Below are 17,123 nucleotides of genomic sequence, written 5' to 3'. Positions count from 1 at the left end.
TTTAATTAAACATCAGCACGAGCAAGGGCTGGCACTGAGTCCGTACCCTCCAACACATGCTGCCGTATTAACTGTCAGCCACTATTCTATCTTTAACAAGTTGGCTTTGAGCTTGACCAGCTGTGACATTTAGTGGAACCTTAGGGACTGCAGACACAGCATTCAAGCATTACACAACCACTGCTAAATAATTGAGTGTGTGCTATGCATATTACATTGTGCCCAGAGTTCCCACTTGGCCCCCATGACTCCGCACTCCATTGGCTGTGCATCATTTGCCACTGAACGGCTTGCAGTGAGGCTAAAATCCACTTTTACCTTTTTGTAACCCCCCAACTGAGACTGCAGCCAGAATAGCTGTGGCTGGGAGGCAATTTATCACAATCGTTCCCTGAAGTAAACCGAGTATGTTTGTGTCACCCTGACTACAATTGTTACCCATACCCATGCTCTTTCAACAATCGTAAACACGCTATATTTTGCATGAATTGATCTCTCTAAGTGATCTTTGAACGCCAAACATTATGATATTTTCGTTGACCATAAATAAACATGCGGACAAAGCCTAGGTGATGTCAACCAATGGTTACTGAAGGGGGCTTCCGAAGGCAGTTGCCATGCTGTCTCAACCTAACTTTCAGCCAACCTAACAACAGGCAAAGCGTTGGATCTGAGGCGGGTCTTAAGCCTCCTGACAAACAGTTACCCCCCATCAGTCAGATCAGCCATGCGCCTCATTATGAATAACTCTTGTCCTTCACATTTGTGTGTTACAGTGTGTGGTGATAAAGACATGAGCTAATGAAACCAGTTTTATTTATTTAACCGGTCTGTAAACATGTTTATTTCTGAATTTTGAATGGGTGACTAAGTGACATCCTGGGCTTCTGCAGCTAACATCAAGTGGACATTTGATGGACTGCATGTTATTGCCATTCAGCATTGGCCAAATTTGTTCGACCCTGTAGGTTGCCTCTAGGTTATTTTAAGTGATTTTTCATCTTTATTAAGCTGGCATTGTGCATCGGGAAACAAAGAAGGGTTATAAATTGGAAGCACATTAGTGTCTGAAATATCACCTGGGACCAAATAAACCAATGAAAACAGCACCAAACTAAAAGTGTGGCAAAGATTTAAGATAAATAAGATAAGATAAGATAAGATATACTTTATTCATCCCAGCAGGGAAATGTAGGTGTTCCAGCAGCCAGCATACATACAAACACACAACACAACACATATATACATACATATCCCACCCATACAAAAAAAACATGAGCCCACAATACATAGCCAGGATAAAAAAGTGGTATGGATGGTCCATGTGCATAAGTAGCTGTTACTCATAGATAACAGTACAAAATACTAGCTCTGATACTAAAGTTGATACTGAACAAGAATGTGCTAAGAACCTTTACAAAATGTAGAAAAGAACCATACTTTAGGCACAAGGCTGCGTGTATAATAACTCAATGTACATTTTATATCTATACTATGTCATTATCATTTCCTCAAGTGGTCCAAAATAGGCCCACCATTAAGAAGTGTGAGAGATAATTACTGGCTGCTATAGTTAGGACTGAATGCTTTTTTTCTCTTCACTGCAGCCTCCAGTCAGTGGGCAGAATAATCGTTTATTCCCTGACAGTTATGTGGGCAGCAGACTCGGGAGCTGGACAGTTAAAACCCTAATAAATCTGGCCTTTTCAATGGAAAATTGCACTGTGTCTCGAGGCTCACTAAATACAAACACAAGAAGAGAAATATCATTACACAAGGCTAATTTATTGCTCAAGGCAGTCCGTCCATGTACTGTGGTTTACCATTTTAATCTAGAGAAATGCTCACCTGGTAGACCATTTCTAAGCGTTATAAGAATAATTAGCTTTGGCTTTTTAATTATTTTCAGCAGCAGCAATCATGCTGTGGCAATTTTATGTAGAAAGCTTTGCAACTTTTTAAATATGATAGCTAGCTGGAATAAATGTCCTCTCTCTCTTCCATGTCCACATGTCACAACATGAATGTTTTTATTATGACTGCATTGTCAACCCCCAATTTCCACATACTCTGTGTGCGCTTCGGTCTGTCAGCACTGCGCAGTACGCCATAGTTTGCTGCCACTCTAGTCAATTATTGTGTTTCCACAGCGAGCATTGCGGTCCATCTCCAGAGCGTATGGAAGCGATTAGTGATAAAATTCAAAATTCAAATGATAAAGCTAATTTGAAAATTCAAATGCATTAACAGAAATGCTTTTTAATTTTCAGAATATGAGTGTATTATTTGACTCAAAAATAAAATGATGATTAATTTATCTAATTAGAATTTTCAAATTCAAAAATGCACATTCTTTGACTAAATTAAAATGAAGAAGAAAATTACATTTGCTTTATCATTTTCAAAAACTGCCCCGCTAAATTTGTATCATAATTCAAATGAGAAAGCTAATTCTAAAATGAAAATACATTAACAGAAACACGTTTTAATTTTCAGAATATAGGTGCTTTATTTGACCTATATTTAAAATATATATTCAGTCATCCAGTTTGCGTTATACTGCGATCGTATTTGTCATGAAACAGACAACAAATTGTCAAGCAAAGCCACATGTTGTTTGCACATATCTCTCTATATTCCAGCATGATCTTGTAGTTCTCCTGTGATGTGTGTACAGCAGCTCATGACTGTGTTCACGTTCCAGAAATGGATCCAGTGGAGCAAGGCGCAGGCAGTCCGACGGAGCAATACCGTGGCGCTGACGGACCAGCCAAATGGCGCCGTAGTCGGGCTGTGTGGAGATTCGCAATGTTTTTCTGTCTGCAACTAAAACTGCTAAAACATACTTAGCCAACACTGCTCGCACTAGAAAGAGATACGAGAACTTTTCAATCACCAAAATCTCCCTCTTTTACAGTGGCACGATTACATGCAGGTTATCCCTTTATAGAGATGATTGTGAGTAAGACTGTTCCTGATATAGAAAGGTCATTTTGTGATCAGTAGATATCTTACATATTGGTCCTTTAAGTAGTTGTCTGATGTGCTATCAATATTAGATATTAGTAGAAAACTCTCACTGACGCTGGTAAACCTGTTTATGATGACATCATGAAAATAACTTATTGTACATATACCGGTAATTTCTTTTGTTAAATATTGACTTCAGTTCTTCTCTGAATATCTCAAATCTTCATGCATGTAGAAGCAAAATGACCCTTCAGTGAACACTTGAAGATGAATGCGGACTGTAAGTGAGTCCTTCAACAGGAACAGAAGAGAACATTTCAAGTATAAGAGAAACACTGAAACAAACCTATGTGACATTTAAGAACAAATCAGTTTGAGTCTCTTTTGCTTGAGGCCTGAAAATAAATGGAACTGCTGCACATAGTGTTTGTGCACCTGTCAGACATGTGCACTACTTCCCCTTCAAACCCCAGTGTTCCCTTCAAAACAAAACCGTGAGAGTATTAAGAGCACAGGCTTTAAAAAGACGAGGGAGAGCTGTCGTCAAGGGTGACTAATGACAGCCTCTTCCACAAACATGTCCTGCATCCTCTTTTGTTAAAACTGGTGTATTACATTTTAATATTTATCGGGCAAACATCGACAGGAAGGAAGTATCATGTGTACTTACCTGTGAAGTAAGAAGAAAAAAAGCTGAACTGGTTGCATGTGGCGTGCAAGTGACCATTACTCAATCCACAGGAGCCCACCGTAGCTGCTTAAGCACGGTAGAAAAAAGCCAGAGCATTTCATTATTCATGGGGTTACAGACGTAGGACATTACTTATACATCAGAGTCTGAGCTTGTTCTTTTCTTCCTTACGAACATTTAATTATTTAAGGAGACAAGTGCAGAGCAGAGCCGAGACCTATGGTAATGTTTTAAAGATCATAGGAGCGAGCTCCTTTTTATCAGCTCTAAATATGAAGTGCTCTCCCTGAGGCATGCACTGATTTGACTTTAGCATCAGCAGACATCAAATTAAATTATTTGGATATTTTTCATGAAAAATTGTCTTGCACCATTTTAAAGGGACGGTAGTTTTTGCCAGTGCTTCATTAATGTTGTCTCTGGCTCTTTTGTGTGAATGTTGGCTATTCCAAGGAAAATGCAGCACAGTGAGTAAGGTAATTGTTTAGGTATTATAACTTCTCATTACCCTATACTCTGTGTTAGCAGCGGTCCATCAACGCCATGGTTTCACTACGTCAGAAGGTGCGCGCCCTGACCCGCTGGTTCAGTTTCTGGAGCTGAAGAAACATGCTTTGTCTTTCTGAAGATGATTTTTTTGTTTGTTTGGTGCTGCTTGGACATAATGTTGATAAAAAGAAGGAAAATACAACCATGATTAGTATATTGTGTTTTATTTTGAAATTGACTGGACACTCTGCAGGTTTCTTTGTCTGACTTCCTGTCTGATGGGTCGTACTATTCCGTCCAGCTTGCCGCACGCTTCTGGCGGGCTCATTCGAAAATGAACTTGTAGCGTATTTGAAACGGAGCAGAACGTAGTGCCTCAGCTCCTGTTTCAATACAAAAGCAGCAAAAAGCGAAGTCCTAGTCGTCCAATATTGGACACTTTCTCGATTTAAATGATCAGACATTACAAACAGTCTCTGACACACTGCCTGAATTGCACAAATATGTTGCCAACGTTTCAGTGACCTGTCTCATAAATCAGATGCATCGGTTTTTTTTTAAAAATGTTTTGCCAATTTTTTATGCCATTGCTCATTCAAATAATAGAAAATATATCGTTTAAAAAGATGTGGTATCAAAGTATTTAACCTTTTTGACCACTTATTTGTTCATTCAAACCCCATAAAATACATAATCATACCCAGGTGAAATGATTCCTGAATAAGTTATCTCTGGTGTTATCAGCTGTATGTTTTTCCTAGGCTTTTTTGTGTGGCTACTTTTGGTGTTTGACTGTAGGACTATATGTGGTGGCACTGAATGAGAGTTTATTTGATTTCTGTATCTTATTCATGATTGTTGAAATAACTGTTTGCTTCTTGTATTCCTGTGTTTGTATCATCAATGTAAAGCACATTGTGCTGTAATGAAATGTGCTTCATAAATGAACTTTTTATTCTCGTCTAACCTTTATATTTGTCAGAACTGTACATGCTGTGTCGATAGAATCCCCTCTACCATGACATTTAAAGGTTCTGCCTGTATGCCTTCGACACAGAACAAACATGTTGTCACATTTGCGATCACAAAATATGTTTCCTGCTGGAGCACAGTACTCTTCCCTTAATGCAGCGCATGCTGTGTTACTTAGAAGATGGAAAACACAGGCTCTTTCTTTGTCATTTGTCAGGGAGTGAAATCCTACTTTTTTATTCTCACAGTTAATCACATCACATTAGAGTTGCACAAACTTGAGCCGGTTTGTTTTTATGCTGCTTTGTTATTCCTCCGTCTGAACAATGAGGCTTAGAACCTAGTATTTTTTTTTAATGACATCTTTGCAGTTCTAAGAAGAGGCGGCTTCTCTTTGAAGTTTTTTCCTCTGCAATCTCTTTTTTGCAGGACGGCTTTTTAAAAAAAATCCATTTCCCTCATACGGACATTTATTTCTTTGTTCTCGTTCCCACACACAGACTCTGAAGTCATCTATAGAAACACTGACGGTCACGTCATCAGGTTCAACATCCTCACAAACGAGACCGAGATCGTCCTGACAAACACAACGTTTGTAAGTACACGTTAGTCTCTCTCTTACTGTATGTTAGATTAACAGGATCATTCTATGAATCCCATCATAACAACAGTGTTTTTCTGTGTTTCTTTCTGTCTGCTTCCCACCAGGTCAATTTCAACGTGGACAAATATTCTGTCTCCCCGGATCTGAAGTATGTTCTCTTCGCTTACGATGTCAAACAGGTGAGTTTTATGATAACAACGGACATGAACATCATTCAGTTTTCTTCATATGTCTGTCAGCATGCTAATCTCTGCTCTTCCTGCATTGACTGTACAAATGCACTTGATGTGTATTGTAGGGTCGCCTGTCTTGTGTGTTTTTAAGCGTACACGAATTGCACTTAGCTGTATGTATCCTCTGCACTTCAGCCTGAGGCAGATTTTCCTTCAGGGAAATATGATGATATTTTGCTCTCCTCGTCGTCATTGTAAGCTCTTGTTTTAAAGGTGCTTTATAAATTAAGTTTTCATAGATCTGTTGAAAATGGCAATTCCAGTTGGGTTGCTGTGGCGACAAAGGGCCATGTGGTAGGTGGAGTGGGGCTTCCTCACTTTTATTATTATAACACATGTATCCTGTGTTTTATTTCAAATCCATTATCAATACATATGAAGTAACCTGATTCTTAAGGAATCAGTACAGGTGGTTTTAAAGGCACAGCTGTGTTGGACGCCCCTCCAACAGGTGTTGCAGTGATGGAAGCGGGCGAGAGAAGTGGTTCAGATAGAAGTGATTGTACCCAAAAAGCCTCTACATGTTTCTAATAAGCTCCACGAGCAGAAACGTGCTCAAACTAGGATCAATATTGGAGATGATTTTGAAAAATGGAGAGAGGTTAGAACACAGAAAGGTTTACAGACTGATGCAGAGCTGGATAAACACTGAAGCTTCAGTACAGTGCACACATGGGTACTAGGGGGGAGGTGGTGAGGGGAGACAGCTTTGGCTAGGGAGGGAGACTGCAGTACCTATTTTTGAACGCTAGGTGTCCGAGTGTCAACCATTTAAATCAACTTCAAGTGCAAAGAATAAGGATTCTCAGGCTTTCCATCTTCCTGGTTAGATATAGAACTTTTTTTTAATTGGATGTTAAAAACATCTCTGTATTAAATTGTCAGTCCTCTGGTGCTTTCTGTACACGTTTTGACAGGGACCTTTCGTTTTGGGGGGGGGGGGGGGTGTGATTAAAATTCCTTGGTGGCCTCTGTGTGACTGTCGGGTCACATTCATTCAGTAACAGAGCAGCGGGCCAAGCTTGAACCGTAATTACCAGCTTTCCATCAGAAAAGAGTAGATGTAAAATGAGATATGCAAATCAGGGCCTCCACTCTGGAAGGGATCAACTGTGAGGATTAGTGACAAGGCAATTAATCAGAACTCATCTACATATTTTACACCATGGCTCAGACATTACAGCCAATAGCCACAAGCTGGTGTATTTTTAGAACAACATTATGTCGGAAGAAGAACATAGAAGAAATCTGAAGGGCGGCAGTAGCTCGGTCTGTAAGGACTTGGTTTGGAAACTGGTGATTCAAGGGTTCAAACATATGAAACTGGGTTGGTTGCTGGAAAGCTGCCGGCTCGCTTCCCGAGCACTGCCGAGGTTACCTTGAGCAAAACACCCCAAAACTGCTCTTAAGCCCAATTCACACATACTCCGTGCGCGCGGCGGTCCGTCAGCGCCGCGCACTTCGTTGTACTTAGCTGCCACTCTAGCCAATCATTGTGTTCACACAGGGCGCGCTGCGGACCGTCTCCGGCGCGTGCCACCAACGGCACTACGCTCTGCTCCGTTTCAAATACGCAGCTTTCTTTTTGCAGCTCAATTTCAAAATAAAACACAATATACGGACTCGCGATCGTATTTTTCACGACTTTATCAACATTGTTTTCCTCTTTATTCCCGCGGGATCTTGTAGTTCTCCTGTGATGTGTCATGAGTACGCTCTGCTGCGCTGACGTCCCAGAAACGGATCCAGTGTGAATGGGCGTCTGATGGACCGCGGCGCGCACGGAGTATGTGTGAATTGCGGGTTAGATTAAACTTCATGAGTTATGGACACAACAGCCAAGAAAAGAGTTTCACTTTCTACACTTCTGACTTTTTCACTCAGAGTTTAGCTCTGAATATTCAGACCTGATCGTTCTTTTTTTGATGCTCTGTCGAATAGCGAGATGTCCATGCTGTCTGTATAATTTATGAAGTTTGAGTTCAGCCTGGGTGGACGCTGCTGACAGCAGTGAGAACAGCTGACAACAGTGTGTATCTTATTTATAACCAAAGCTTAGCCAGAGATACAAATGAAGGTGAAACGTGATGAAATGTTTTCCCTCCAGAGCAGCACCAGAGACACACTGCAGCCTGCTGGTCTTCAAACTGTCAGGGAAAAGTGTCTGAAATACAAAAACAGCGAGTGCATACCCAGGACCCTGGTGCTGATATGTATCTAGTGGAACCCCTAAAAATAAAAACAATTGTATTTTAAGCACTACAATGAAGGAGCCGAGTGGTTATGTGGTGTGCAGCATGTACAGAGGCTGTAGTACAGAGATCAACAAGACTAATTAACACATCAATCTTAACAAAACACCAAAGGGTAAAACATGAAGTTAACAAGCAGCAGCAGAAGAAAAATACTCATCAAGCATGAACAGGCTTTACTTATCATGTATGGGTGGGTGGAAGTCATCAGGTCGAGGTCTTTTACATAAATTCACAAAATTGCAAAAATGTCACAAATATATAAATTATTGAATGTGTTTCTTTATCTTTATTTACCTCTTTATAATCTGTAAAATATACTGTATGTATAAATATAATTTGTAATAAATTTAATATTGCTCAGATAACACTTTATAAAATGAACATAATGTGGGAACGCTATACTGAAAAAAAAAAGGCTTTTTATTTTTGCTCCTTGCATTTTAAACATGATGAACAAATATTGGGTCGGGTAAAGGCAAGTCAACGTACTTGGTTTATTCCTAATTGAAGAGCAAGATATTCTCTATGTTTCTCATATTTATTTCAATATGTAGGCTCTTCCCCAAGCTGAATAATTTAATAATCTTTCCCTGCAGGCATGTGGTACACAGGACATGAGAACAGCGCTCTGCTTTCAACACAACTACATAACCACACTCTCTGTTACCTCTGCCATAAGTAAGGAGGGCCTTCTTTAATCATTATGTTGCTGCTGAATGAGTGTCAGTACGTTAATGCAGAGGCGCTGCTTGTCAACAGGCAGAGCAGGTAACTGCTTTCCCAACCTTTGAACCGTGATTTTCAGCTTCTTCTGCCTTGGACGGAGGTTTTTAGGATGTTTTCACATTAGGCGCAATTGTTTCATGATCGCTCCCCCTCCCCTCTCTCCCTTGCTGGTCTGCATTCACATTAGTAACATGGTCCCGGGTACACTTGCGTATGCGTTCAAACTGATGAAATGAACCAGACTTTGGGGTCAAGCGCTCTCGGATCCCGGCCTGTGTGCAGAACAAAGCATGCTCTTCATAGCAATTGGCGCCACGTCAGTGAAATAAACATGATACCATTGTCACTTTCTGGGTAATATTTACTGTGTCTAATTATTTTTAGCAGTGATGAACACTGGTTGAAGGGGCCCCTGTGGATTTTTATGCATTAAGCTATGACCTGCGCCATGAATTTGGAGTGCTGTTATCAAAACAACCACGACTTCCATCCATCCATTAGACACACCGCTTTCCAGATTTGGTGGATGCCCCCAGATCCCAGCTGTCATTGGGCTGTCATTAAGAGGCGGGGCTACACCCTGGACTAATCGCCAGTCAATCATAGAGCTGACATATAGAGACAGACAACCAGCCACACTCACATTCACACCTACGGGTAATTTTAGAGTCAACAATAAACCTAACGAGCATGTCTTAGAAGCCAAAGTACCTGGATAGAACCCCCCAGGCACGTGGAGAACATGCATACTCCACACGTACAGCCCCTGTCCGAGTTTATTGCAACACAACTGGCTTGCATTTAACTTTTAAATATCTACCCTCTCCATTCTAGCTCTCTCCTGCAGTGTTCTAAGACATCTGCACACTGCCTTTGCTGGGTTTTTTTTTTTGATTGATTTTAAGTATTGTGTTTGTTCAAATAGTGCAATGGAATGAAATCAGATAAATGTTTAACATATAAATGGGAATCCATTTGTTAGTCCTGCACCAAAAGCTATTCGTCAGCATGAGGAATATGCACGTTTTGTCTATAATTGCTTTCAAAATTTTGTTGCAGTTTTTTTTTTTTTTTTTAAATCAGACTGAAGTAGAGCTTAAATGTGGGTTTGTTGTAATCCCAGACTTTGATCTTTGAGTTCTACCATATGTTAATCTTCACCTGTAATGAAGGATGAAAAGAATAACAAAGGGACCCGGATCTGCTCTCAAATGAGTAAATGAGTCTCCTGCTAATCGCACACTTTGATCCTGTGCAGGCTTTGAACTGAGAACTGGTTCTCTATACCGCAGTCTGATTTGTTCTCTGGGTTTACATGCTGCACCGGTTCTAGCAGGTTCCATGGATCTGCTATATGGTGAGAGTGAAGGAGTCTCCTGTTACAAGGTTTTGGAGCAAGCTTCTTTTGGCTTCACCTATCTGCAGGATTACACGCTGTTATCTGCCTACATCTGTACCTGGCAGTGATTAAACTGGATGAAAGCTCATAATCTCTGGAATCCTGTTTGTCACTGCTGACAACAGGCTTGTGAATTTGAGCCTTGCAGACATCTTGTGATGCTCTTGTCAGTGCAAATCCTTACTTCCTTATGACTTTTCCCCCTCTGCAATCTATAAGTTTCATCTCATGATCTTTGTGGATGCAACAGTCACATATACTTGCCGTTAAATCTTGTTGGACATTTGTTACATGCTCTCTCTCTCTCTCTTCTCATGTGCATATTTTATGTCACTTTCCCACTGAAGCTGAAAAAGAAAGAGAAAATATTCATTAGCTTTAAGCTATAAAGAGACAGACGTGCGTGGGTTTGAAGCTGATGGATTCTTATTCTGAGCGACGGCCTCTATTGTTTGCATGCCAAGGCATAAATGGATTGTATGCTTGCATTTGTGTTGTATTTTTCTGTGACATCGCTGCAACATTTCTGCTTACTTCTGGATGACAATACAAACGTTAAGAAGCCAGTTTATGACAGCTTTGTCTTCAGAGTGTCCTGAAACATGCCAATGGGGTTGTGCTAAAAATAATACTCATCAAACATGAGTTCAGTTAGCCGCCATGAGTCTTATTTTCTGAACAAAATAACTTTGTATTGAGTACAAACAGAGAGTCACAGATGCTGAAAACAAAAGAAAAAGAAGCAACACGACTATCTCTGCTGTCTCACCTGGTTATTTTAGAAACAGAAAGTAATACTTCCCACTGATGTATAATATAATGGTGGAAAAATGCCACCTGGGTCCCAAAACAACATTTGTTGTATTGTGTTTGCCTGTAAATATATTTAAAATGAGCCTGTTCCGATGCTGGCTGCTGCAGTGAATGGTGATACAGATCATTATGCAATCATACCAACAAAACACAAACATTACGCCTTTGTGAAGAGCAGCACCTGCGTTTCCTGACTGTGTCTCTAAAAGCCTCTGCATGCTGTTGGACATGGTAAATGTACTCTGATCATAAAGTCAGATTATTAAGAGGAAAACAAAGGGTGAAGTGTGTGCAAATAAAAAGGAAGTAACGCAGCAGGTGAAATTAAAAAATCACACAAGAACTCAAACATCATGCTGGATGTTTGATTCCTCTGCAGGCAAGTCAATGAACAAGACAGCCAGCATTTGAATAAGGGGGATTTCAGGGGACACTGAATCAAAGTGATGGAGCTGCATGAATTGTCTGCAGATTAAAACCAATGTTTTCATTTCACCAATCATTTCACACATCCCATGAAACTTTAAGTCTCCACACATTGTTGAAAAAGTAAGACGTACTCCCTGTGGCTTCTTACATGAGTAACTTGAAGTACTATTGAGTTTCTCAGTGTATAAAAGCTTCCTCCCTTGAAGGCGTCAGCACGAGCAGCGCGCCTAGTTAGTCACTCTCTCATCCCACTGTGTGGGTTAGACTTCACACATTTTGAAAGTGTCCCTGTATGTGAGCTCCAGACCTCTGGTTATTATTCTGTCAAAGTACACTTTGCAGGCTGTATTTACAGACATTTTATTTTAAGGTCTCACAAAATTAATATTTCGTCATGATCATGATCATAAAAGTCTGACAATATAAGTCCTTATGCAGCCCTGTTAGTTACTACCAACTCTTAGCAGATGCTCATATTTTCACTCGAACTGCAAGAGGCTGTTAGCGCCTTTGTTTTGAAATCTGATGTTTTTTTGCAATGAGACTTATTTGCATAGAAAGGGGCACATTTTGCCCCAATTGTTAGCTTAATGACTGTTTTAAATACATGCCAATAGCACCAGAGCGCACACACACACCGAGCTCAATTGTGGATGTGTTTAACCTCTCCGCGTGCAGTCTGAATGAGACTGTCTCTTCTTTGTCTCATTGCACATGTTGAGCAGCCACTAAAGCCATTTAAGTGTGCATGATATGGTAGTGTAGCATGTTGAGATTATAACAGGATTTAGTTAGTCAGACATGTCATGATATGTCATAATGACTGCATGCTCTTGTTTTGTCAGTGCTTTCTACCCCCTTCTCGTACGATAGAGGATATCTAAATCCTACTTTTTTCTATTAAGTACATAATGACCAATCGCCAGAACTGAAGAAAATATAAAACCAAGTTTAAAGCATGCATTTTTAATTTTAGGCCGCTTAAACCATTTAGTGTTTTTATTTTGTAGAAATATTAATCATGTAAAAACTTGTCAAGGCTCATCTCAGATCTCCTCCTAAATTAGAGATGAAGAGCAGGATTGAAGTTCAGAGCCTGCTGCAAAGTTGAAATGTATCTCCCCATTATCCTACAACCAGACTGATGGTGTGCAAAACCTGTGAATGGGCCTGTTCCAATGGGGAAGCTTTGCAGTGTCACAAGCATGAAGTTGCCACAGTTCAAGTGTTCTTGGAGGCGACATTGCCATGGAAACCAGATGGTTTCAGGGTACAGTGTCAGTTGCACAGATGCCTCGGTCCAAAGCTTTTTTTGCAACTCTTTTGCAGCCATTTGGCCGACATGTTTCCCTCTGTCCAGGTCCATCCGGGGAGCTCCTCCCCCCAGGACATCGATTTTATCTTTGCTTTAAGTGGTGCTGATGCCACATCGGGGAAGGGGCGGGGAAGTTACTCCTCTTCAGTGGTGCCATTCCCAAGACTCCACTTAAGTGTCTGCTTGTTTTTTTCCTCTTTCTTCCTCTTTCTTCCTCTTTCAGTCACTCACATGTTGTGGTTTCATGTCTTACAATGCGACCATTTGGGAGTTTATTATACTGTGAAGATCGTGTCTAAAATGAGATGAAGTGGAAACAGCCTGTGGGGTTTCTTGTAACATCAGACTTTGATTCAACAGGGACTGAGATGTTTGTTTATTATGATGAAAATTAACTTGCACAGTTCACTTGTTTGATTTTAAAGAAAGTTTCTTAATATAATAGTTATAAGCAGTGTGCATGTTGAAATACTTTAGTGTAATTACTCTGTCTGTCCACACTGATGATGAAGCAGTTCATCCTGGTGTGGAAAAGTCAAAATCATTATATAATGTCTCACTTTCTCAGATCTGATTCTGACGATCTGGTTGAGGAATGTTGACTTAGTGGAAAATCTTGTACAGAACTTTTACTTTTTTTCCACAAGCCCAGATGTCACCAGCCTGACAGACTGAGGCCAGGCGAGTGGCTACGGCCATGAAAATGAACATGTCTGTTAAGCACGACTCAGACAGGCAGGATAAAGTTTACAAAAAGATTTATTTCCAAACGTGACTCCAAAAGTGCAAGGGGGAGGGGTAGTGCAAGGTTCCAAGTGGCAGTGTCCGTGATCCCAGTGTGGGGTCCAAAAAGCACAGGTGAGGTGAAGCAAAACACGAACAGCGATCACGCGAGCTGGTGAAACAATCTGGCGCCGAGGTGAAGCAGAGGGAAGTCTTTGCAGTTGAGATATCTGATGACCAACTAGCTGCACCTGGCGCCGCCTGGAAACATGAACCCCGCCCACCACACTCACACAGACAGGGGAGAGACACATGAGGATTAAACAGACAGGGAATGACAAACAACACAACAAAAGGGGAAGGAAGGGCTGCCACGATGTGAATCATGACAATGTCAGGCTCAAACCACACATTTGAGATGGATGTGGCTCAGTTGGTAGACTCGGTCGTCTCTCAACCGGAAGGTCGAGGATTCGATCCCCAGCTTCTGCTGCAACATGTCTGATGTGTCCTTGGGCAGGACACTTAACCCTGAATTGCTCCAGCTGCTTTATCTGCGTCAATGAATGGGATTAAATACTTCACTTTATAGCAACCTCTACCATCAGTGTGTGAGTATGTAGGTGTGACCTGCGGTGTCAAAGCGCTTTGAGAAGTCAGAAGACTAGAAAAGAAATATACAAGCTCAAGTCCATTTACCATTTGTAACTCTCTAACCCCACTCCCACTCCCACTCCCCCACTCCCAATACCGGTTAACGTTAGCCTTGACTTAAGTTAATTATTAACAGAATTAATTGATTAACTGCTTCTGAAGTTAACGGATCAGCAAAGTTAAATTTTTTTACCTCCAATAGAATGGTATTTGGACTGTCTTTTAGTGAGGATTAATATATATTCAATACCGCTGACATAAGCAGGTTGTTTTATCCATCCTGAGAAACAGTTTTCTTGCGAGCTCCTATCGGCTGGTAAAATATCCAACTCTTCTAAAGTGAGGAACAGGGACAAATAGAAATATGTATCAGCCATTTAGAATTTTAGCATTTAGCCATTTAGCATTGTAGCAATAGTAATGGATCATAAAATCAGGATGGAAAATATTTAACTTTTGCAGGATGAAACTTGGAGAGTGGGAGGTGGGAGTCCCCTGGGTTCACACTGGAGGGGTGACATACCCTCTGTAGTGGTTTCTTCGGTCTTCTTAATAAATCTGATGTTCTTAAACTGAGTTCTTTCTTAACCACTCTATAGTGACGACATTACACTGTTTTACGCGTTGAGTTGGCTTCACACATGTTCCCATGTGTCCACGGTAAAACTACCGTGTTGCTCCGCCGTCACTCGTTTATTTTACTTAGACAGCGTAACACAACAATACACTTTACTTCCTGTCTCCTGACCACATGACTACGGAAGTCTTACAGAATCACAACAAACCTTCAAAATAAAATAGGAATAATCTCAGTAAATATTCCCAAGATAAACACAAACATATCGTCTGCTATGATCTAGCAAATCATAATCCAAACAATAATAATCAAACTTATTAATGCAAAAATGGCGCTTACATTCCGGCCCCTAATTGTTACTGCAAAGCATAACAATTATATCTCAAACATTAAAGTGACATTTAACTTCAGATCGGGAATAATTTGACTGACTTGTTTAACATAACATATAGTCATCACTGCTAAACAACAACAAATGTCAAATTCACTTTTGGTAGAACTCAAAACTTCACTCAAATGTAATATGTTACTCATGCTAAGTCTCACACTTTAGACACAAGCATATTACTTAACACAATGAACTTAACTTATTCATCCATTTCAAGCAACAGACATAACTTATCTATTGGCCTTTCCAAAACATTAGTTTTAGTTTTAACAAATGCACGTCTGACAAGTCCGTTTGAGTCAGAAACTGTCCTTTCAACTTTTGCCATCAACCAGGAACCTCTGGGTGCGCTCTCATCCACAATAAGAACAACATCTCCTGATTTCAGGTTTCTTCTGGGTACTAACCACTTCTGTCTCTCTTGTAGAAGCGGCAAGTACTCCTTAGTCCATCGCTTCCAAAAAATGTCTGTCAGGTATTGTACCTGTTTCCACCTTCTCTTCACATACATGTCCTCCTTCTGAAACACTCCAGGAGGTAGTACTGGTTGTCTCTTAAGAAGAAGCAGATGGTTAGGTGTAAGTGCCTCTAAATCGTTTGGATCATTAGAGACTCTTGTTATCGGCCTGCTGTTGACAATTGCTTCGACTTCACAAAACAATGTGCGGAGGCGTTCATCATCTTCAAGCGGTTGCTGTTTCAGGATCTGGGTAAGAATTTTCCTCACAGAACGAATCTGTCTCTCCCAGACGCCACCAAAATGTGAACCCGCTGGTGGGTTAAACATCCAGGTAATGCCTTTCTGCATTAATGTCTCTGTTATTTTTGAATGATTCCAACCTTTGATTGCTTCACGCATTTCTTTTTCTGCTCCAACCAGGTTAGTACCATTATCTGATCTCATAACAGATACTTGGCCTCTCCTTGCTATAAACCTTCTAAATGCGTTTATGCACGAGTCAGTATCAAGTGAATGGGCAACTTCTATGTGAATTGCTCGAACAGTAAGACATGTGAACAAAACACCGTATCTTTTGACTCTACTCCTCCCTTGTTTGACCTCAAATGGCCCAAAATAGTCTATGCCCACATTTGTGAAAGGAGGCTTGTCAGGAATCAGTCGATCTGGAGGCAAACTTGCCATTCTTTGCTCACCTGGTTTCGCTGAAGTCTTTCTGCATGCAACACACTTGGACAGTATTTTTCTCACAGCTGAGTCTGCTTGTGGAATCCAAAATCTTTCTCTCAGTCTTGACAACATGTAGTTTCTTCCACTGTGTCCTGTTTCTTGGTGAATGTGTCTGAGGATCAACGTAGAAACATGATGACCTTTAGGCAGGATCACAGGATGCTTTACATCTGCCGGCAGTGAAGACTGATGCAATCTTCCTCCAACTCTTAACATCCCATCTTGTACAACAGGATCAAGCTTTACAATATGACTGTTTCTTTTAAGCTTGTTACCTTTCTGAAGAGACTCAAGTTCATCACTAAAGCTTTGACTTTGACAAAGTTTGATTATCTCAACTTCTCCCTTTGCAACATCTTCAGCAGTGAGAAGAGACCCTTTAATAGTTGACCTGAACTTCTGCATTTGACTTGCAACCATTTCAGTTTTCTTTTCCAGACTCACTTCATCACTTGCTTGTGAGAATAGAAGCTTGCGATGTGTGTTCAGCTTGTGAAGCAACTGTTTGAACTTCATCATCCAGGATACTGCCTTTTTTAAACAGTGCCAGTCTGAATAATGACAGATAAACTTGTTAAGCAGATTCTCATGCACATTTGTAGCATTCACACTCACTGCTGCTTTAACTTCCACATCATCCTTTTGTATTTCTCTCATGTCCGGTGAAACTGGCCAATGTCCATTGTCCTTTAACAA

At 40.6% G+C, this 17,123-nt stretch overlaps 1 protein-coding gene across 2 annotated transcripts in view; it reads left to right on the top strand.

Moving 5' to 3' along the window:
- Positions 1-17,123, top strand: part of LOC132987128 (inactive dipeptidyl peptidase 10-like) — a 194,248-nt gene that overhangs the window by 129,554 nt on the left and 47,571 nt on the right. For both annotated transcript variants that reach the window (XM_061053983.1, XM_061053984.1), the window contains exons 4-5: positions 5,623-5,717; positions 5,831-5,905. In XM_061053983.1, the coding sequence (XP_060909966.1) occupies positions 5,623-5,717; positions 5,831-5,905 (170 nt within the window). The remainder of the gene's footprint in view (positions 1-5,622; positions 5,718-5,830; positions 5,906-17,123) is intronic.

This window comes from Labrus mixtus, chromosome 13, assembly GCF_963584025.1.
Source record: "Labrus mixtus chromosome 13, fLabMix1.1, whole genome shotgun sequence".
Lineage (NCBI taxonomy): Eukaryota > Metazoa > Chordata > Actinopteri > Labriformes > Labridae > Labrus > Labrus mixtus.
The sequence above is the reverse complement of the archived record's forward strand: the minus strand, read 5'-3'. Positions and strand labels throughout refer to the sequence as shown.